General features: G+C 41.6%; 1 protein-coding gene across 1 annotated transcript; it reads left to right on the forward strand.

The window, feature by feature from the left end:
* The first annotated feature begins 442 nt into the window (after positions 1 to 442).
* LOC107391343 (myosin-11) lies at positions 443 to 22,673 on the forward strand. The gene is made up of 13 exons (XM_054746187.2): positions 443 to 619; positions 1,367 to 1,434; positions 1,657 to 1,815; positions 2,102 to 2,212; positions 4,611 to 4,727; positions 9,591 to 9,719; positions 9,824 to 9,907; positions 10,556 to 10,671; positions 13,158 to 13,317; positions 18,894 to 18,986; positions 19,136 to 19,151; positions 21,506 to 21,668; positions 22,559 to 22,673. Exons 1-12 carry the CDS (start codon positions 571 to 573, stop codon positions 21,646 to 21,648), a joined length of 1,245 nt encoding a protein of 414 aa, XP_054602162.2. The 5' UTR covers positions 443 to 570; the 3' UTR covers positions 21,649 to 21,668; positions 22,559 to 22,673.
* Positions 22,674 to 23,332: the final 659 nt, after the last annotated feature.

Below are 23,332 nucleotides of genomic sequence, written 5' to 3' on the forward strand. Positions count from 1 at the left end.
TAACGAATTTACACTTTTTCATTATTTTTCACAAATATCAACATCTCATGGAAAGAAAGTGAAGTTTTAAAACATAAAAACAGGAAAAAGGGTGGGTTTTCAAAAAAACAATTCTAATATAAGAAAAAAAAATTTGAGTCTTGATTTTAATCCCAGATTTCTCTCTTTTTTTCTTAGAATTCTCACGTTATTGTCAGAAATCTCAGAAAAAGGGAGAACATCTTTTACAGCGGCCTTATCCTCCTCTGTAGAAATTAAAATGATAAATTGTCTCTTTTCAAAAGGTCCTAACAGCTGCAGCTCTAAAAATATTTTATTTTTGATAGACTGAGGGGGGAAATGACACTGGATTGTAACGTTTGGAGAGCCCTGACCCATGTTAGTTCAAATACAGACAACCACAATCCCTCCCGTCTCTTTCTGGAATGCTCGGTTACAGTAACAGTTGGGAACCATAGCAACAATAATCAGTTAAAACAGTAGTTTTGCCACTAAAAACGATTTCAGCGTTTCAGCAGAAACATATTTTACTGCTAGTTTGAACAATAGTTCTTTTCTGAAAAAGAGAAAATGAAATCTTCGAGAAAAGCTACAAAATTGAGACAACCCAAGCCTAAAGGTGTGTGTTAGAAACATAGCCTAGCTAGCTAGCATTCAGCTAGTTTGTATTTTAGCTAGTTAGCCTTTTGATCGACTAGCTACTATATATATATATATATATATATATATATATATATATATATATATATATATATATATATATATATATATAATCATTTTCTCTACACGACTATTTCATTGTAAACCCAAAGTTACTCCATTTACTTTTATTTTTAAAAATTAGAAAGTGTTTTACAAGGTATGCTCTCATAGGCTATGTGGTAGCATTTCAGTTCAAACTGCCATTCAGATCAAATGTTTTTCATTTGTTTTAGTTCACCAAGAGAAGGTTTTGGAAATTAGTTTGAGCTTATTAAACTTTAGTCAATCAATCAATCAATCAATCAATCAATCAATCAATCAATCAATCAATCAATAATCAATCAATCACCCAACCAATCAATCAACCAATCAATCAATCAATCAATAAGATTTTATTCATAAAGCGCTTTTCAAGCAAAGTGCTACTCAAAGTGCTTTACAGAATTAAAATGACTCCAAATTCCCATAACAGTTTAAAAACATTAACAGACCCCTTAAAAATGTTGTCATATTTAATTTATTTTAAAAGAATGGGAGCAAATTTATTGTCTTGTTTTGTAATCAACTTCTTCACTAGGTTCAGTCAGGAGTCAGGGGAGCAACTCTAGTGCATAGTCAAGATCAGAACTGTAGACTATCAATCTGTTTTCTGTTTCTTTTCCAGAGCATGGTGGAGAGCAAAATGCAGCCGCAGGGCAGGTTGAGACAAACCAACAAGGACTTTCTTTGGAGGTCAGCTCAAACTAGCTAGTCCAACCGCTGCAGCAGCAATATGATTGTACTGTGCAGATCTACATTTCCATACATAGTACATATGTGTGTGTGTGTGTGTGTGTGTGTGTGTGTGGGATGGCTTGCCAGGCAACCCTGTAACCACTTTCACCATAAAACGTCAGTTCTCCCATTGCATCATTTACCTTTTTGAACTATTAATATCTTCCCTGAATCACTCAGAGGAAGATCGAACTCGAGAAGCAGAGACGATTTACCCTGATCAACGAGGTCAACCGCTTAACGGCTGCAGTTAAAGAAAGACAGGACAAGCTAGAAGGTTTAAAGAAAGTGATAGCCCTTCAGCACTCAGAGAAAAACACAGAAGAAACAGAGAAACAAGTAAGCACACTCACACGGACATTACAAGGCTTAGGTGATTTGTTGCCTCACCACAACTCCCAAACAGATGGACTTGCACTGTCTTAAATTTAGAATAACCTCATCAATGTGACCTGATCTATTTAATCATCTGTTGTCAGAGGCAGCTGAACAATCCAAAAACATGTTGGATATCATGCAATTAAATATGTTTTTATGGTCTTGGATGATAAATAGTTCAGACCATTTTGCTTTCACCAGGTGATTTGTACTAAATTACAGTTTCTTTTTCTGCTTTGCATTTTAGTATCAGGAAATTCATCAGCTGGAGATCAGCCTGAAGAGGATGAAAGATAGGACGGAGGAGAAGAGAAAAGACATCGCTGTTGCTAGATCAGTTTCTGCAAACCTGAACTTGGTGAGTTGTGCTGTTGGATACACCACATGCATGTTACATGACAACAACAACACACTTTTACTTTCACTCATTCACTTCCTTAGCCACTAAATCCGTAGTAGAGTTGCAGGTGGTGTCTAACTCCAGTATGCATCAGGCGACAGGTGGGGGACTCCTTGGACTTGTCTCCAGTCCATCACAGAGACACACAGACGATCCATAATTTTTCATTGATAAGGTTCTGCCGTGCTATGTTTTTAGATCCTTACTGTATAGCTTAGTGGTGTTCATCCTGGTCCTGGAGGGTCCCTTTCCAGCATGTTTAAGTTGTTTCCCTGCTCCAACACACCCTACTCAGTGGTTGGATTACATGGGCCTGTTGATCACCTACTGATGAATGGGTGCGTTAATATACATTTAAAGGTGCAATATGTAAGAATTATACAGTGAATAATCACAGTCTAATGTTTTAATCATGTTGGAAGGAAGGTTACACTGAAACAAGTTTAATTCCCAGCAGGCTGGGGGGGGGCAGTTTTTCTTCTTTTGGAAAAAACTAAAGAGGGATGTAGTTACTGGTTGCACTCTGAGTTTGTGAGGTTGCTGAATCTGCACCAAGCTAACGCAGCAGCACACGCTTTTGTAATTCAACACCAGCAAAAGCTGCAGAGTTGTTTAAAGTGGGCGACGATGGCACAGGGGTTAAGTGCTCGCCCCGTAATCAGAAGGTTGCAGGTTCGAGGCCTGCTCAGTCTGTCATTGTGTCCTTGGGCAAATCACTCAACCCACGTTGCCTGCTGATGGTGGTCGGAGGGGACGGTGGCGCCAGTGCTCGGCAGCCTCGTTCTGTCAGTGCGCCCCAGGGCAGCTGTGGCTACTTTGTAGCTCATCACCATCAGTGTGTGAATGTGTGTGTGAATGTGTGTGTGAATGGGTGAATGACTGATTGTGTTGTAAAGCGCCTTGAGGGGGTTCCAGGACTCTAGAAGGCGCAATATCAAATACAGGCCATTTACCATTTACCAAAGAACAGGAGCAACCCATAAATTATTTCTTGTACCACTAAGAAGTCACGGCATCTTTTTGCTTTACTCTAATATCGGGTGAAGCAGGCTAGAGGCTAACGTTGAAATAACAATGCTAACGGTGAATTAGAGACAAATAGTCGGTTGTTAAAACATTTCAAGTTACTTTTTCAGTCACCAAAAACTGGATGTTACAGTGAAATAAATGTGTTAATTGAAGAATGAGTGCATCGTGGCATTTTACTTTACTTAATGAGTCATTCAGAACTGTAACAGCAAGACAGCAAACAACCACACTTCCCCTAATGCTAGACAAACTACCCTAATAGGTGTAGTAAGTGCTCCCTACCGTAAAACACCCAAAAGTGCTAACACCAGAAATGAAAATGTATTTATCTACTTATCAACTTACTGTGTATGACCTGTCTTCACTTGTCATCTAGAATCTTCTTGTGCTGATCCGTAACTTGTGACAGCCACGAAACTCGCAAAAAAGCAGTGACAAAGTCATTTTTTTTGCTTAAAAATGAACTGAACTACTCACATTTCAGATTTCAGATTCAGATTTATTGGCCAAGTAAAATTACATTTACAAGGAATTTAGCTTCGGTAGATGTTCGCTCTCTAAAACATACAACAACTACAATAAATGTGAATTAAAAAAAAATCCCATAAAAAACACATAAGAACATGTATACCCTCACACATGTACATTTACACACACACATTTTTATAGATATATGCATACACATACACACACATATACATATGTATACACACACACACACACACACACACACACACACACACACACACACACACACACACACACACACACACACACACACACACACACACACACACACACACACACACACACACACACACAGGATGCCATTCTTACAAATTGCACCTTTAAATAAAAATTGGTAGCAACACCGGACTGCCCACGGACGTGCTCTAAATCTGCTCCACCAAAAGGTACATTGGCCAAAGCCAATAAATACAAACAATATTGGCCAAGCAAAATACTGGTCAACTAGTTGTTTGTTTAGGCTACTATACAATAATAATAATAATAATAATAATGGATTAGATTTATATAGCTCTTTTCTGGGCACCCAAAGTGCTTTTCTTTATTCACACACTCACGTTCACACACTGCCGGTGATGGTAAGCTACTGTGTAGCCACAGCTGCCCTGGGGCGGTCTGACAGAGGCAAGCCTGCCATTTAGCGCCATCTGACACCCACCAGGTGGAGGAGGACACAACAGGGGATAACCTGGCGGTAGCTGGGATTTGCCCTGCAATCCTCTGATCACGAAGCAACCCGAGCTACTTCCTGAGCTGCTGCTGCCTCATCTAAACTTTTTCTTTCTTTTTTTGGGTGAAGAAAAGTTCAGCTTTGGATAAGGAGCTGAAGCAAAGGGAACGCCAGCTCGGACTGATGGAACTGGAGAAAGCAAAAAAGCAGCGCTGCTTGGATTTGGCTGCTGCCAAAAGCAAAGAGGTCACACGCAGCCTACCCTGAACAACTTTATTCTGTTTTATTAGTAGTTATTTTAAGAAATGTTTCAACTTTACTTTATAACTTTGAGATACTAAATATTTAGAAATAGTTTTTTCCCCCTCAAATAAAAACTACACTCCAAAACTAAATGCAAGCTTAGGTCTCAAGAATATAAATAGTATTTTTAGGTAACAGTTTACAATAAGGTACGCAAAATTGTGCTTTGTTACTTGGGAATGACTTAGTGGGTAATGAGTAATGAAGCAGGGAAGAATAGGTAGTTAACCAGTAGTTACTGGTGAAAACGCTCATCAGTCTTGTTTCAGGGTCTAATAGGTAGTTATCTATGAACGTAATAAGGAACGAATCCCAGATGAATGTAGTGCCTGTGGACTCTCTTTTGTAAACTTTGCGAAGGATGCAGATAATTTGCAACATCACAGTGATTTAACATCACTGTTTCATCTCGATTTCGCCCGTTGTTACGTCCCCGACAGGAGATGTTAAAATGCGAAGGAGGGGTAACATAAGAAACATGACAGTGGAGTTAAAATGGTTTTAATTGTTGTAAAAGGTTCTAAAAACGAGAGCAAACAGATGGCAAGCGTTATAAAGATAATGCAACACAAACTTAAAATTACACCATTTACCAACTATAAAAACACCTGGTTAAAACTTATTGTAAAAGTTTTACCAACACAGAAGGTGTTTAAAACCGGAGTCAATAAAATTGCAGCAAACCAAGTTAACCTTTTTAATCAACAAACAACATCAAAAGATCCCTCTGCATCATCCAAGAGCTTCACCCTTTAAAAGCTCATAATTCAGCGTTAACCTTAAAGTTAACTAATCTTAAAACGAAGGTGTTTGTACTGAATATTTGCACTGATTGCCGATCACGCTTCAACTGAATTGTCCTCGGTCAGAAGGATTGGCACTCCACAGTGATGTAGTCCAAGTAGTTTATTAAGGAGGTAGCAGATGACATCAACAGGCTGTACAACATTAGTGGTGAGGCAACTGCATTCCCATCTATGAATGCAGGTAAAGGGAGTGTGAGTGTGCAGGAGTATGTGGGTGTGGTAATCTGTTAACAGAAAGAACAAACATTCGTATGAATAGCAGTGTACCGCTTATGTGGGTTTCCAACATGAAGTTATATGATCTGCTATAAACCTCATGGCCACTAGATGCCACCCTAAGACCATACATGAATTTGTTGTTGGTATATGCATTAGCAAACAGGATCTCTACAGGTCAGATAATAAACACAGTAAATAGTCCCATCCACCTCCAACCACCATACTTGACAGTGAGTCGTATATGGAATGCTGCAACCAAGGCTGCCTGAAGTAGGCCAACAAAACCTGCAGCTTAGCAACAGGACTAGCTTCTTACTTAGTGATTTACACAGAGCAACTCACAGATAAAGTCACATAAGCATCACTCTCGTCTTATAATACTCACATGATAAACACGCACACCAAGGGTAACACACAGGAACGCACGAGAAAAACGCTGATCATCCAACACCTTTCAGCTGTGCTGAACTGCGTTCCCAACGGGAAGTACAGATACCGAGGTGCATCATGGGTAATGTAGTCTAAACGGTGACCAAGCAGACTTTTAACATACAGCTTGTGTTCACAAACATTATTCCTCTGGAAAGCGGACTTTTAACAGCCGCCCCTGTATTTGTATGGATACAAATACACACATGCTAAAGTCATAGCTTAGTTAGTCACCGGGCGAACATAGAGACTGTCTTTGACCTTGACTTCGGCAGCTCAAACAACACCATCAGTCCCTGGGAAAACTTGGGAAATGGTACCCACAGGCCAGAGGCCTCTAGGCAGATTAGAGTCTACAATCATAACAGCTTGTCCCACGGTCATGTTGTCAGTGGACTTCCTCCATTTCTGTCGGAGTTGCAGTCCTGGGAGGTAGTTCTGTATGAACCGCTTCCAGAAGTGGTCACTGATGACCTGGCTGTGAATCCATCTTCTGGTCGAAAGAGTGCCTGAGGGGCCGTAGACTGCCTGGGGTAGTGCCGAATCACGCCGCCCCATCAAGAGAAGATTTGGTGTGATGGGATCTGGGTCGGCTATGTCAGCCGATGCATAGCCAAGCGGTTTTGAGTTCAAAATGCCCTCAACCTCTATGAGAGCTGTGAGTAGGACTTCTTCTGCCACAACTTGGTCCTTCAGGACTACTTGCAGAGCTGACTTCTCTGCTCTGATTTCCCTTTCCCAGGCTCCTCCGAAATGAGGCGAGTGTGGGGGATTGAAGCAGAAGTTGATAGCCTGCGTGGCTAGTTGCTGCTTGAGGTCAGGCTCCATGTTTTCAAACGCTGCTTGGAGTTCTCTATGACCACCTCTGAAATTGGTTCCTTGATCAGACCACATCTCGTATGGCTTTCCTCTGCGTGCGATAAATCTGCGTAATGACATAAGGAAGGAATCGGTGTCAAGAATAGGGAGGAGATCGAGATGCACACATCTAATTGTAAGACACTTGTAGATAATTCCCCAGCGTTTCTCTCTTCTACGACCTATCTTTATCGTGTATGGCCCAAAACAGTCTACGCCTGTTGACCAGAGCGGGGGTTTATAGAGTCTCATCCGCGAGGAAGGTAAATCAGCCATCTTGGGTGTAGAAGGTGTGGCGCGCCATCTCCTACAGTCCACACACTGGTGCTGGTGTTTCTTAATGGCTTGACGTCCTCTGAGAATCCAATAGGTGCGCCGTATCTCCGCAAATACCCTCTCTGCACCTGGGTGAAGGAGCTGGTCATCATAAGTCCTTATGATGAGCTTGGTCAGGGGATGTTCAGCTGCTAATACGATGGGATGAATACTGTCCGGATCTAAGTCTGCGGCTTGATGAAGGCGGCCTCCAACTCTGATGAGACCAGTAAGACTGTCATATTCAGGGGACAGCATGCTAAGACGGCTGTCTGAGCGGACTGAGCGACTGGTCTGGAGGGCTTTGGTCTCCTCTGCGAAGCTGTCGGTCTGAGCTGGTTTCCAGTCACTCCGCGGCTGTAATAGGAGTGTCGGCCGCCCCGTGTAGGGTCCGGTACGTAGCAGCAATCAGCTTATCTAGTGAGGCATACTGCGTTGGATCCGGCAAGATTGGGGATACAGAAGCGTGCCCACAGAATGCAGTCCTCCTGAGCTCTGCTTCATTGCATGCTGGAAACTGTTGGCAGCTTAGGCCAAGTGTCAGCGGCTTGTAATAGGAAAGATGGACCATGTGACCAACGATTGGGGACTGTTAGGTCAGCGAGATGTTTCCCTCTGGTGATGTCATCAGCAGGATTGAGCTCAGAGGTCACATATCGCCACTGTTCAGGAGATGTCAGCTCCTGTATTTCACAGATTCGAGTCCCCACAAATACCTTATAGCGACAGGAACTAGATTGGATCCACTGCAGCACCTGGATCTCACTGGCCAGGCTGGTAGCCGTAACGCCCGTCTGTCACTTCATCGTCCATCGTCAGCATCCGTCCGTCTCGAGATGATGGAAAGTGAAGCCTCCTCCCGAGTACCTACTCAGGAACTAATCTGTAGTTACACAATACTTAACCATTACTTATATGTTGTTACACGGCCATTTACCAGAAAGACATTGAGCTCACACATCATTTTCTTTCATCTTGTGTGTGGTAATATTCCAGGGATGGGTGACCAAAATCCTGCAGGTTACAGTGTTACCCGGCTCAAATCAATCACTAACAAAATGTTCAATGTTTAGGGTACTTTTTTAAATAATCAGAAAAGTACTCAAAATTAACTTTTACATTTATAAGCTTTGAAATCAACGTGTAAAACTTCAGCCCGGACTTCAGAAGAAACAGGGCGGAGTCAAACACTGTTTCCATCATGGGAGAAGAAGTGGAGGTGGTTGAGGAATACAAACACCTTGGAGTTCACCTGGACAACAGACTGGACTGGAGAAAGAACAGCGAAGCCGTTTACAAGAAGGGGCACAGCAGACTGCACTTCTCGAGGACGCTTAGGTCCTTCAATGTCTGTAGCAAGATGCTGCAGATCTTCTACAAGTCTGCTGTTGAGAGTGTAATCTCTTCAGCCATCGTCTGTTGGGGTAGCAGCATCAGAAGCAGGGACCTGAAAAGGCTCAACAGCCTAATAAAAAAGGCTGGTTCTGTTCTGGGGACGACTGTGGAACCACTGGAGGAGATCATGCAGAGAAGGATTCTCCAGAGAATCAAGAAAATGATGGACAACCCTGAGCATTCTCTTCACAAGACTGTCCGACAACGGAAGAGTGTCTTCAGTCAGAGGCTTCTTCAGTTTGGCTGCAACACTGACCGCTACTGGAGATCCTTCCTGCCAACAGCCATTGTAATATACAACAACTCTTTGATGACTTGATTATTATTATTATTCTGAGCTACTACAGCAATCAGTTTCCCTCTGGGATTAATAAAGTATTTTTGAATTGAATTGAATTGAATAAAAACACTCTAAAACTACCTATTCTTCCCTGCTTCATTATTCAGTTCCCTTTAAGTCGCTCCCTAGTAACAAAGCACACATATATAACTACCTATTAATCTCTGAATAAGACTGCCGGGTGTTTACCAGTAAGTATTAGACCCTGAAACAAGACTGATGAGCGTTTTCACCAGTAACTACTGGTTTACTACCTATTCTTCCCTGCGTCATTACTCATTACCCCCTAAGTCGTTCCCTCGTAAAGAAGCACAAATTTGCGTACCTTATTGTAAAGTGTTGCCTATTTTGATTAGATTTTATTTAAAATAACAGCTATGTTGCTAAAAAAACCCAACTCTTGATTTTTATTATTTTTAATCTTTTTTTTATTAAAATGAGCAGGTCCAGATGAAAAACGAGGCTCTGGAACAGAGAAAGGAAATGAGTGCTGAGATGCAGAAGCTCCTCGCTCATCAGAAGGAGGCCCAAACTGGTTTACAGGCCATGAGACAGAGTGTCCTGATCCCAGGGGTGACAATGGACGCGAATCTAATCTTAGAAATAATTATATATTTGTGGTTAAATCTCCAACTTTCATTAACATCTGGATGTCAACGTGTTTCGTTCAAATGCAGAATAATCTGGCAGAAGCTGATGTCCAACTGCTAGAGAATGGCTTGGAGGACACGACAGACTTTTTGGACTTCGGTGAAATTAAGGTGAATAATTTATTGTACAATTCAAAACCACTGGCACAGACCGTGTTTCTATAACAACGTGTAAATGTAGACTTAAAGTTAGAATATGGAACATTTTAATAAAAATCTATATTACAAAATAATACCTCCACAGGGCGTTTAGAGGTGCAGAAGGAATGTGCAGTTTCTCCATTAAAAGCTATATTTAAAAAAATAAATACTCTTTTATTTTGTCGGACACGACACTGGGTTTATGTTTACATCTACCAGCCACTAGAGGGCACTATTGCACCAAAAAGGTCTGCTCAGCAAGGCGAGGGTGGGACTGTGTAAAATGCCGGACTTGACAAGTTTAGCAGCTGATTCTGAGCCCAGAAGATGTTCTAGCGATAAATACTGTTGTAAAATAAACGTATTGGTATAAATTGGTCCTTATCTCGTACGATTTGTCTCTGAACATGGTGCTGGAACGTGTCAGCAGTGAACCAACATCCCATCAGCTGTTTAAATTAGTCATGTTGTTGCAAAACCACCTCTGAACAGCAGAGGTCGCCAGAGTGTTTGTTCCATGTTCAACTATTAATGTAAAAATTATGGGAAGAAACCCCAGTTTTCACACAGACGTTGATGTTATTATCTGATATTTGTATTTTGATCATGTCATCACAGCAACTCACGGAAGCGTACCTCATCAATGAAGACATCAGAGAGAAGCAATACATCCTGAAAAACCTGAAGCTTGACTACATGATCCTCCAGCACAGTGACAAAGCAAAGTGGCAAAGGTAGCTGTGCATGCACATCTCTGTCCAAATGTGTCCTCATTTAGGACTCAACAGGTCATTTGTTTAGCTTTAGCTCTTTGCAAGTGTGACCTAGAGGATTGGATGCTTCGATCCTAAACCGTAGGTAGTAACACTTAAGAGACCATAGCAGAGGCTTGTTAACAAGTTATATATGTATATATATATATATATATATATATATATATATATATATATATATATATATATATATATAGTTTATTGCCAGACTTAAAGTCAATTTTAAAAGAAAATAACAAAGATAAAAGAAACAATACAAAGAAAAAAAAACACAAGAAAAGAAAAGATACCAATTAACGTTAATACCAATATGATCCTATATAAAATCACAGGATATAACTGCAGCGGGAGTAAGGGACAACAAATCTACGCAAACATTTTAGCCAGTGATTTCTCAGCCTAGACACATAACGAGAGCAGCTCACTGTGGGATTTGAGAGTGTAACTATGATACTATTGGAATAATCTTCCAGCCGTCTCATAAACTCGAACATTAAAATTCATAAATGATAAATGACCCGCACTTGTATAGCGCCTCTCATAGTAAGGACTCCAAAGTGCTTTACACTACAGTGTATCATTCATCCATTCACACACTGATGTTGATGAGCCATGATGTAGCCACAGCTGCCCTGGGGCGCACTGACAGAGGCGAGGCTGCCGAGCACAGGCGCCACCGGTCCCTCTGACCACCACCTTGGTTTAGTGTCTTGCCCAAGGACACAACAGCAGAATTCTCTGTCCGGAGCCGGGATCGAACCTGCAACCTTCCGATTACTGGACAACCCGCTCAACCTGTTGAGCTACTGCTGTCATCCTACTGTCCTAATGAGTGAGCACCACCTCACCCCTGCCACCTGGACCTCAAGGGATAAACCATCAATCCTGCTACATGGACAACTTTCCTCACGGGGTCGCACCCATTAGAACAGTGGGAGGGTTAAAAGTGCCTTAAATGTGCACACTCTCACAGAAGCAAACATTTGACTAGCACTTCCTCCCCTAGGAGTTTTGAGGAGGATTCTCATTGCATCATTGTATGCTACTTGCAACCTGTGCAAGCTAGACTTTTTATAGAATGACCACAGATGTGCAGTGTATAGTGGTGTGCAGTATGCTTTAAGTAATGCCACTTTAACAGGTGTGGAACAACAGCTACTTTTCCATGCAGTGGTGTTTGCTTGCACATATAGCTTGCAGCACTGCCTGTAAATGTCATCGTCGTTCATATTGGCTGTGATAAAGTGTCCAAGATATTTTACCTTTTCACAGACCGCAGTTGTTGTTTTTGTGCTTTATACAATAAAGGGTAAATTGCGCCCGTTTCTTTGACACATGCAGAGCTCCAGGCACCTTTTGTGACCACTTTGAGAGGATTTTTACAGATAATTATTTCAAGGAGATATGATATGCAGAACTCCCCTTTTGCATCCTTTTATCCTGCCATGAGGGGTCTTCTGCATGACAAATTGAGTAAAAACCCGTCCATCTGTTTTTTGTTGTTTGGATTTAGGAATTATGTGCCTGGAACAAGCCTTTTCCAAAATTCCCTGTTTGTGATGTCACAAACGGGGAAATTAGCAGCAGATCTACTCCGAGCCTCTCTCGGATATCAGAGCTTCTCAGTTTATAGCAGCAAATCAGGGGAGGGGTAGGCGTGGCCAGCTCCAGCTAGCTTTCTTAAAGTGACAGAGCCCTGAAACGGCTCATTCTGGAAGGTATTGAAAATGTCAAGAATAAAACTGTCATGAACTGAACTAGAAGGACCCGTGATGACACCAAACACTGTAAAGCACCTTTAAAAGTCTTATTAGATGTGACGTTACCCAAGGAGGGCGAGGCAGGAGACAGAGTCGGAGAGAAGGCGTGGGTCAAAAACCAGAACGAGGCAAAGCAGGTAAATGGAACAAGCTAGGGAAGAGGTCAAAGACAGGCGAGGGTCGTGATGGCAGGCAGAGTCCTAGGCAGGGGTCAGGTGTGAAAACGAGGTCCGGAGGCTGTGATCAGGCAAGGTGAAAGGTTGGAAGATCTACGGGCAAAGAGCATTCAATAATCTGGCAGGGAACTGGTGGCTGGCTGGTGAATATATAGCCGTGGAAGCAGGTGTTTGTGATGAGCTGATGACACGGTGCAGGTGATGGTAAATGAGTGGCTGAGGGCTTGATTGAGGAGGCAGCAGAGGCAGAGGAGGGTGTCAGCCTGGGAGTCGTGACAAAAACTGCTGAATCGTTTTATAGGATTTAGTGCAAATAACTTCACGAACATTTTGTATCCATCATGGAACTAACCTTAACCCTAACTTCATAAAAAAATTATAACATCTCTCCTTTAAAATCCATTTATGGAAATAATTTCTCCCAAGATTCCCGTACTGGGATTTGTGGGTCATGAGGGACGGCTGTGGTATGGTTCAGTGTCTGAATTAAACTGTCTTTGTTTGTGTCAAGTTCCGACAATGTCACGGAAGAGGGAATGATGGAGCTGAATAAGGAAGTGCACCGTGTGGAAGACCTGAGGGCTGCTCTGAAGGAGCCCCAAGCTCTGTTGTCCGCTGCTGAGCAGAAGATCGATGCCGTGTGTCTTCGACTGAACTGCATACCTTTAGAGGTTTGAAGGAAAAGAAAAAAAGCAAAATTCTTAAAATGTTTCTTCTGATATTCTCAAATGTCATTAAAGCTGTGGTCTGCAGTATGATGTCATCAAGGAGAGGAAGAGGAGGAGAATTAGAAATTTTAACGGTTATGTGGAGCCCAGGACACGCCCATCTATTCCCCAAATGAGAGTCTGCGGAGCGATCAAAGTTTTTTTCTGATCCCGTTTGATACGCGCCATGGGTTTAACAGAGGATGCTCGTGAATTTTAAAGACACATTTTAATGCCAAGAAAGTGCTTATTTTTGACAGACAACAAAGGTTACGTTAGGATTTGTGTGAAAAGTCGTGTAGGACTACCGACGTGTCTCAATATATTGACGTCATCGAACCGGACACAGAGGAAAAAATGGCTGTGACTTTAGTCGAGCTTCACGTCCTTCTTCCAGGATGAAAGAAGGAGCATTAAACGTGGAGAAAACCACCGTAGATCTGGCCGTGTGCAAAGCAGCTACGCTGGGGGAGAAGAGGCTCTGCAGTGACATCCCTATGAGGCGTCTGACTTATTTTAATTACGAGCGTTAATAAATCTGAAAGTAAGTGTCAGACATAGTTGAAGCATAATCATCCACCATTTAAATTGAAGTACAACGTATGTACAGTATGGTTCAGAGCGGCAAAGCTGACAAGAATATAACTCAGGGACCCATGAGCTAACTAGAAGAGGACGTAGGGTGTTTCTCGATGTCAAGGAACCTATGTAGATCATTTAAAGAGCAAGTCACCCCCAAATCAACTTATTTTTTCTGATAAACTATATAAATGAGTGTCTAATTGTGCTGCAGACATGTGTACTCAATATTTTTTTCACTTTAGTGCATTTTAGTAAAAATTAAATTTTCTGCCTAAAACTGTCAGTGTTGTGCCGTTGTCAGGTAAAAACTCTGCACTGCAGTTGAATTTAAATCTGCCATCGCTATTGGCTAAGAGGTACCCTAGAACGTTAAGCCTGAGTCATGCTTCTGCGTCAGTGCGGAGACACGCAACGCCATTATCCGTCCTTGCGGGCCTGCTGGAGAGCCCCCGCAAGGACGGACAGAGTCGAGCTCTTTTTTCTAAACATCCGTCCGGCGAGACGGAGAACGCAAGCTTGTGATTGGTCAGGGCACCGCTGTCATCTACACCGCCGCCATTGCGCCCTCAAAAACATAAAGAGAGCCGAGGATAACTAGCGGCAGACACAATGAAGCTTGAAGAATACCTCGCGAAAAAACTCTAAAAACATGAACGTTTAATTCCCCGTGACTGGAGGAGTGAAAAGATCTGCAGCAAGCGTTTTATTTGTGGACGGAAACGACAGGAAACGTGGTTTTAGAGGTGGCGAGCGCATGAAGAGGTGGAGGAGGATGAGAGACAAATTTGTTTAAAAGTCTCTTATACACAAAAAAACCCCACATAATATAAACACACTATCCCAGACCGGATACATGACAGGATACCACAGAACAGCGCTACGCCCTCTGTTGTCCTGGCGGGGAATTGCTTTGCAACACTCCCCAGGAGACGGAGAAGTATGAGGGCAAAATGTCTCCGTCCGTCCGTGCGTGCCTCTTCATTTTGGAGCAGACGGAGAAGCATGACTCAGGCTTCAGCTGGTGCGATATGATGTCACAATGTCATTGTGAGCCTGTGTGTGTGTGTGTGTGTGTGTGTGTATTTGTTAGCAGCTCCGCCCTCTCATCCTGCTGGGCAACAGCATTTGTTGCATATCTCAAACAGGAAGTGGAGTGAAGTAATACTCTGGTGGGGGTGACTTGCTCTTTAACAAGTAAAAGGCTCGTTATGCATCTATATTGAAACTTAGAAGTAGTAAATATAATTTTATGCGCGTGTCATGTGACGTGTGCGGCTCCCAGTCATGTGATGTAAATCTCTTCCTCTTCACAGGTAAACTCCGGTCCTCGAGGACCGCTATCCCACATGTTTTCCTGTTTTCCCTTTTTCAGCACACCTGGTTTCAATCAGCAGGTGATTAACAGGCTTCTGGAGAGGTTGTTGAGCTGCTGCACAGGTGAATAAACTGTGTTGGAACAGGGAAACAACAAAAAGATGCAGGATACCGGCCCTCGAGGACTAGAGTTTAACATTTTAACTGTTTTCTTTGACCAAGGAAGGACAGGGTCCACCTAAGCCAGGCGCCTTGACATGGAGAAACACCCGTAGGCTCCTTCTTCTTGTAGATGTGCAATTATATTAGTCAATGCTCTAGACGTACGCAAATGAATGGTTTAGCTCAGGCGTTGGGAACCCTGCTCCTCGAGGGCCGGTATCCTGCACGTCTTTGCTCCAACACTTCTGATTCAGTGGTTGATTCACCTGTGCAGCAGCTCATCAGACTCTGCAGAAGCCTGTTAATCATCTGCTGATTGTAATCAGATGTGTTGGAGCAGGGTGGAAACAAAAATATGCTCGATAGCGGCCCTCGATGGACCAGGGTTCCCCACCCCTGGTTTAGCTGTAGAGACCAGGGGAGGGGCTTGGGGAAAATATAAATTATAAAGGAAAATTTCTACTTTTAATGACAGAACAGGTCAGATAGTCACACTTAAATATTTACAAGTTATTTTGGAATTTTAAACTACCCAGCTGTAAAAGAAAAGGATAATTCATTCTGAGTCTGTCCCACACCCAATCTCTACCTTTCAAATGAGCTGCACATGCAGTCTGATGCTGCAGGCAGCAGGAAGAAGAGTTTTGAAATCCTGATCATATGGAGCTCCGGACATCACGTGACTCTCAGAGAGTAGACGCCATGTTGGCTGCAAAATGAACGGGATCGGCTTGGATTTTACTCCGTCAGAGTTTACTTCACACTTTAAAACCGAAGAACTCGTTTTATATAGTCAGAAATTGAATAGACCTTAACATCTCCGACCCTTACCGTGCCCCTGGGATACTTTTTAAAATGCCAGAAGCTGTCGGAGCGGACCTCATACCGGATTTGAGATACCCTGACATTTATACTTTCCTTGTTAATTTTCCCTCGTCCTACTGCGGAGCATCGCTAAGAGCTCATAAAAGCCTTCTTTAAATTAATTTTTCTGTTAACAGTTGAAGTCATCATTTGTACATTTCAGCACAAACCCATAAAACTAATTAAACAAAAACACAAATAACATAGATTTACATGTAAGAAGTTTAAAGAGCAAGTCGTCCCAAATCAACCTTTTTTTGCTGATAAACTATAAAAATGAGTGTTTGATTGTCAGTGTTGGGAAAATTACTTTAAAAAGTAATTAGTCATCATTACTAATTACGTTGTCAAAAAAGTAACTCAGTTACTAACTTAGTTATGAGATTATAAAAGCAAATAATTACCAAGAAAAATAACTACTTGGTTACTTTTTCATTAAAGAATGCAAGAAAAATGGGTTAATTGAACTTACTTAATTTACTATAAATTACTACAATAGTGAAATATAAATGACTAATGACTGGAACATAATAAAATGTATGTCAAAATTGTTTTATAAACCTGAATAATTTAAATAAATAAGCACTTAACAGGAGGAACTACTAACAGGAACATTACACTAATCTAGACTATTAAAAGGTCACTGTGTGATATTTAACAAGACCCCAATCAGCTAACATTTAAAATTGCAAATGAAAACACCTGTAAAGGTTCCCGAGCCTTTAAATGGTCTCTCAGTCTAGTTAAAGTACATAAATAAATGTAATTTTGTACAATATTTAAGTTTTTCCAGCTTCACATAATTGTATGTTTTTAGCAGCATTTCTGTTGTTGGTAATCTAGTAATGGTTAAATAAATAAATAAAATCCTTTAAAATGACACTAGAAGAGGCACAAGCCTGATGGAGGACTTACATTTACTAACTTGGGTCAGACCCAACCACAGAAGAGCTGAAGCTGGGTGGTAAACACACACAGGTAGTTCTAATAACACCTGAGCTCCATGACGTCTGAGACTGATGCATCAGTGTTACAGCGGGACTAAAGACATGATCAGAACCAGGTTACAGCTGGATGATCTAGGAAGGTAGAAGATCAGGACGTCTGAGCGGTGAACAGGTGAGCGGACCTTCGGGACTTCCCGCTGTCACGCTAAGAAGGGCACGGCTGCAGATCCACACCTGCAGCCTCAGATATTCATCACGTCTTCCTCGTTCTTCACGGGCCGTGATGTGTTTGGATGCATGGACGTAATTTTGGGGGGGGACAGTGGGGACATGTCCCCCCCACTTTTTCCAAAGTCAAGTTTTGACCACTGCACTTTTTACCATCCAAAACAATATTACGCTATATTAAATTAACACTGGATGAGCTCTAGGACCAAGCAGAAAACAACCGTTTGTGTTGAAGCCTGTTTCCCATTAGAGCATACCGTAAAGATACCCCTCCCCCCTCCTCCCTCCCCCGTGTCCCCCCCACTTCTAAAGTGAAAATTACGTCCATGTTTGGATGAAAACGTCTACCTCTTTAGCTCCTTATCAGCTGATGACAGCTTCAACACACCGCGCTGCTTAACGCACGCATTTCCTTATCAGTAACAGAAACAATGTTATGATACAAGAAGACGTAATTAATTAGATTGCTTGTTACTGAAATACATATTTTTTTATTAATGTGGTTATTTTAAACAGCGTTATTCCCATCACTGCTCTGTTGGGTCTACAACAGGCAGTGACTGAGACAGTGAGGGTCTCCGGCCAATCATCAGCGCGTTACCGTCACCTCTCTCTCCCTGGCTGCAGCTGAAGTGTGGCGGTCAGAAAGCCTCACACTGCTGCTCAATGTTCGACAAGCACATAGTAACGCACAACCTTCCGTCCCCAGTGACGGTAACGGCGTTGCAACAGTGGGAAAAGTAATTCATTATATTATTCCGTTACCCCCCCCCCCCCCAAAAAAAACGCCGTTATTTTAAACGGCGTTATTCCCATCACTGCTGATTGTGCTGTAGACAAATGCAGTCAATAATTCAGCACTTTAGTGCATCTTAGGTAAAATTGAAATATTCTGCCTAAAACTGTCAATGATGCACCGTCGTCAGGTAAAAACTCAGCTCTGCATTTGAATTAAAATCTGCCATTGCTATTGGCTAAGAGGTACACTATGATGTTATCTGGTACATCATGATATCACAATGTCGTGAGTGTGTGTATTTATTAGCGGCTCCGCCCTCTCGTCCTGCTAGGCAACAGCATTTGTTGCAATTTTCAAACAGGAAGTGGGAGTTGAGTAAGAATCTGGTAGGGGGTGACTTGCTCTTTAAATAGAGTGCTGTACTGTTTGAATTTATAAACTGAACGCCAAGAGAAATCACTAGTCTGATTTTTTCCCCTTACATCCACATGTGCAAGAAAATTCCTCTATAACAAAAGCTAAATTCGACTTTACATAAAAGCTCTTGTTTACATGCACATATCACAAAACGTGATTCTACCAAACGAGAATCATCAGTCATCTTATTGCACAACTGCTGAAATGTACAATTCATCATGTCAGCGAAGTGAGTGATTGTTAGCGTTTGAATGTGGTAAGAGAACTGATTTAACTCTCTTTTTCAGGAATTATCATCAATGTCCAACAAGAAAAAAATAAGGAGAATCCGCATCCAGCTCAACTCGCAGAAGACTGACAAGAGCAGCAATCAGAAGAAGGTGCTGCAGTTTGATAGAACTTTATTCGTCCTGTTAACTGTTACAGCTTCAGAGTATTTTTGAGCGGTATCGTTGTATCGTATTTTGTTTTTAACGTGTGAGAAAACCAAATGCTCTTTCCATCTAACTGCCTTGTTTTTGCCTTGCAGGTTTATAACATGGAAGGTGAGAGAAACAACCAGACCCAAATCGCTTCGCCACCCGAGGAGATGTGATGTTTCATTATAATGTTCCATAATTCATAACTAATATCCAGGAGCTTGCTGGACAACGTTGGAAATGTTCCAACGCTGAAACATTTCTGCACAAGTGCTTTTGTTTGAGCTTCAGAAGCTCGTCAAAGAGGTCATTCGCTCTTGTTTTAACACATTTGAAGTGGTCTCTAGTAGGAATGAAGGCCTTTTAGGCCAGACTCGACAGGAAAAAAAGCTCCGGTGTGCGACAGAATTTGGAGTTGCAAACAGCAACACAACTCTACCCCTGACTCTGGCCCTGTCCACACGTAGCCGGGGATCTGCCAAAACGTAGATATTTTTCTACGTTTTGGCCTGTCATCCACACGAAAACGGAGTTTTTTCACACGAAAACGGATCTTTTTAAAAACTCCGGCCAAAGTGAAGATCTGCGTTTTCTCCGTTTTGGGTGTCTGCGTGTGGACGGACAAAACCGGAGTTTTAAGGTCCACAACGTCACTTTCCACGACAAAAAAATGCTGACATCACGTGTGCGACCTGTGTTTACACTAGCCGACATCATGGAAGCCTTCAGAGCTGCGCTCGCTTTATCAATTGTCCAAGCGCTTTTTGCTTGATTGTTTTTGCAAGCGGAATTACTGCTCCTTGCGGAAGACCACAGACGAAGGACGACGTTAAGAACGGGGGAAGTACTGCCACCTACAGGTCTGGGATGTCCTTAACAACGTATTTATCCGGGTACGTGTGGACAGAGTTTGTTTTTAAAACGCGGTGGTGTGGATGCAAGTTTTTGGAGGGGCGGATATTCGTTTTTAAAAAACCCCGGCTACGTGTGGACTAGGCCTCTGTTTGCTCGCCACTGTTGATGTTTTATCTCTAATAATAACACAAGCTTGGAGGAGCTCTGCTGTGTGGTGGATTTGCCATTGCTAACAGTTAGCTTCTACTAGCTGAGACGTTTTCCGTTGTTTCCTGGACGCTAAACCAACAACAGCCTTCCCCGTCGTGGGTCAAGATGAGTCCATGAATGTTAGTGACAGTGTGATGTAGATCTGTCAGGATTTTCTAATCCTAGAGTTTCACCGTCTGTTTTCTATCAGAAGATAATGCAGGAGATAGGTGTAGGAGACTATTTTCATATTCAGCCTGCATGAAAAACTCAGAGTGACCCGTTAGAATCAGAAATAATATGTAAAACATGGTTTCTCAGTAAAGGACCTCTTTAATAGTCTTGCTGCAATCCATCCACCTATTTGATTTCACTTATCCAAAGTGGGGTTGGGAAGGTCGCAGGTTCAGGAGGGAAGCCGGGACCTCCCTTCGCTCCCTCTGGGGGGATGTCCAGGTGCAGCATGCCAAAGAGGATACACAGTCCCTGCAGGAGATTTACAGTGATTTCTCCTCCCATTGGGCACTGTCTTCTCCATCCCCAGTGAGTCGTGGAGGATGGCTGCTTATACTGATCCAGGATTCTCTGGAGGTTTCTTCCTGTTAAAAGGGAGTTTTCCTCTCCACTGTCGCTAAATGCTTGCTTAGTATGAGGATTGCTGTAAACTCACTGACACTAGTCAGTGACTTGATGCAATTTGCTGGGTTCCTTATATAGGAAACATTATTTCTGATTGGCTTAATGAACTGACCTGAATTGGAATGTTTATTATGTGAAGTGCCTTGAGACGACTCTTGTTGTGATTTGGCGCTATATAAATAAAATTGAATTGAATCGAATTGAACTGCTTAGAGAAATCTCCCAGAAAAGATGACCGGGATTCATCTTAAATAGAAAATCTTTGCTGCCTCAGCTGACTCCTTGTCCAGAGGACCAATAGCTCTACCCCTGAGTCCAGCGTTCCTACACGAGAAACTCACCGCTTGGATCCAAGATCTCGTTCTTTTGGTCATGATTCATGTCTCACAGCCGCAGAAGAAGTAAACTGACTCAGCTCGTTCTTCGTCCCACATCCTGCAGCCACGCACCGATCTGTTGGCCCAACTCTCGATCCATTCAGACTCTCGACTTCTTCCCAGTCTGGAAGCAACCTTTGTCCAGTTCTCCGCAAAAGAAATTTGAATTAAATAGGATTGAAGTTATGGTCATTTGATGGTTTTGTGAAGCAGCGTGTAGAACAAGCACAAAACTAAACAATGGTTAGGTTTTTCATAAAAACTAAGCACATTGCTTCAAGTTGCTGAGCAGCTGTTGTGTTGATCCAACACAACAAAAATGTATTTCTAGATAATAACCGCGTCAGCAGGGTTAGCTTAGAGGGGTTGTGGATGGTTGTAAATCCCTTGATTTGAAATGTGATTCGTTCCATTTCTTAGATGACTCGTCTGAGTCGAGTGAAGACGAGGGCTGGCTGACCCGCGAGGAAATCAAAGAAAAGAGCAAGCGTCTGGTTGAAGCCCAGCATACGACCAACACTTCAGGCAACAAGTGGGAGGAAGATGCAGACCATGTGAAATAAAACAACACAGTTTGAAATCAGTAAGTGTCGTGTTTAATTTTAATGTTCAGTGTCCAGCTCTGACACTAAAAATGCTCCAAAACAGCTCCTGACTGGATATCATCACGTTTTATATTTTATGTGTACATTTATATATATATATATATATATATATATATATATATATATATATATATATATATATATATGCACACACACACACACATATATACATATATATATATATATATATATATACATATACATATATGTGTGTATATATACACACATATATGTATGTGTATATATATATATATATATGTATATATATATATATGTATATATATATATATATGTGTGTGTGTGTGTGTGTGTGTGTGTGTGTGTGTGTATATACATATATATTTATATATACATACATACATATACATACATACATACATATATATATATATATATATATATATACATATATATATATATATATATATATATACACACATATATATATATATATACATATATATATATATATATACATATATATATATATATATATATATATACATATATATATATATATATATATATATATATATATATATATATATATATATATATATATATATATATATATACATACACACACACACACACACACACACACACACACACACACACATATATACATACATATATATATATATATATATATATATATATATATATATATGTGTGTGTGTGTGTGTGTGTGTGTGTGTGTGTGTGTGTGTGTGTGTGTGTGTGTGTGTGTGTGTATATATATACATATACATATTGAGAGGTGCTATAGAAATGATATTTTCTTCTTATTCTTCTGTACCTGAGCTATTGCAATATTGCAATTTCCCCACTGAGGGACTAAGAAAGGTATTCTTATTCTTATTCTTAGGAGGAGGAGAAAAGGAAGATTTGCCATTTTTTTCTGAGCCATGGCACTCATCCACCACCAGGCGGCAGCAGAAGCAAAGATATCTCACCAGTCTAGAGTTTTTTTTTTTTTCATCTTCTGGTGGACTCAACACCTCAAGTTTAGTTAACTCCGAAACTCTCTTCGTGTTTTTCTTAATAACCATAACTTTGCTGTGGAAACGTGACCATTTCACCCCTCTGCACTTAGTTATTGTTAGCCTTCTTTATTTGTTTTTGTTTTTTCGGTGACTTGATCTTAAAATAAAGTTGTGTTGACTCTTTCGGCTTGCAGGAAACAGACTGATGAGCTGAATTAAGCAGCACACACACACACACACACACACACACACACACACACACACACACACACACACACACACACACACACACACACACACACACACACACACACACACACACACACACACACACACACACACACACACACACCCTCTCTCTGCTGGTCATCTGAACATCTTGGTAACACCCAAACAGCTCAATCACTGTTTTGACAACAGCGACGCTCCGCCACATTCCTGCAGCAGCTTCTCGACCCAAACTCCTCATCTGTCACTTAGACTGTTTTCATTAACGTACCACCCAAGATCGTTTATTCCTCCAGTGCTTTCTGAACTTTACGGCTTCTGTCTGGCGAATGATGCACTTAGCCAGCCTCTAAAAGACAAGACAAATGGGGAGAGAGGATGTTAAACAGAGAATTACGGTACTACTGTGCCCACAAAGAAGTCCATTA

Source organism: Nothobranchius furzeri, chromosome 15 (genome assembly GCF_043380555.1).
Source record: "Nothobranchius furzeri strain GRZ-AD chromosome 15, NfurGRZ-RIMD1, whole genome shotgun sequence".
NCBI lineage: Eukaryota > Metazoa > Chordata > Actinopteri > Cyprinodontiformes > Nothobranchiidae > Nothobranchius > Nothobranchius furzeri.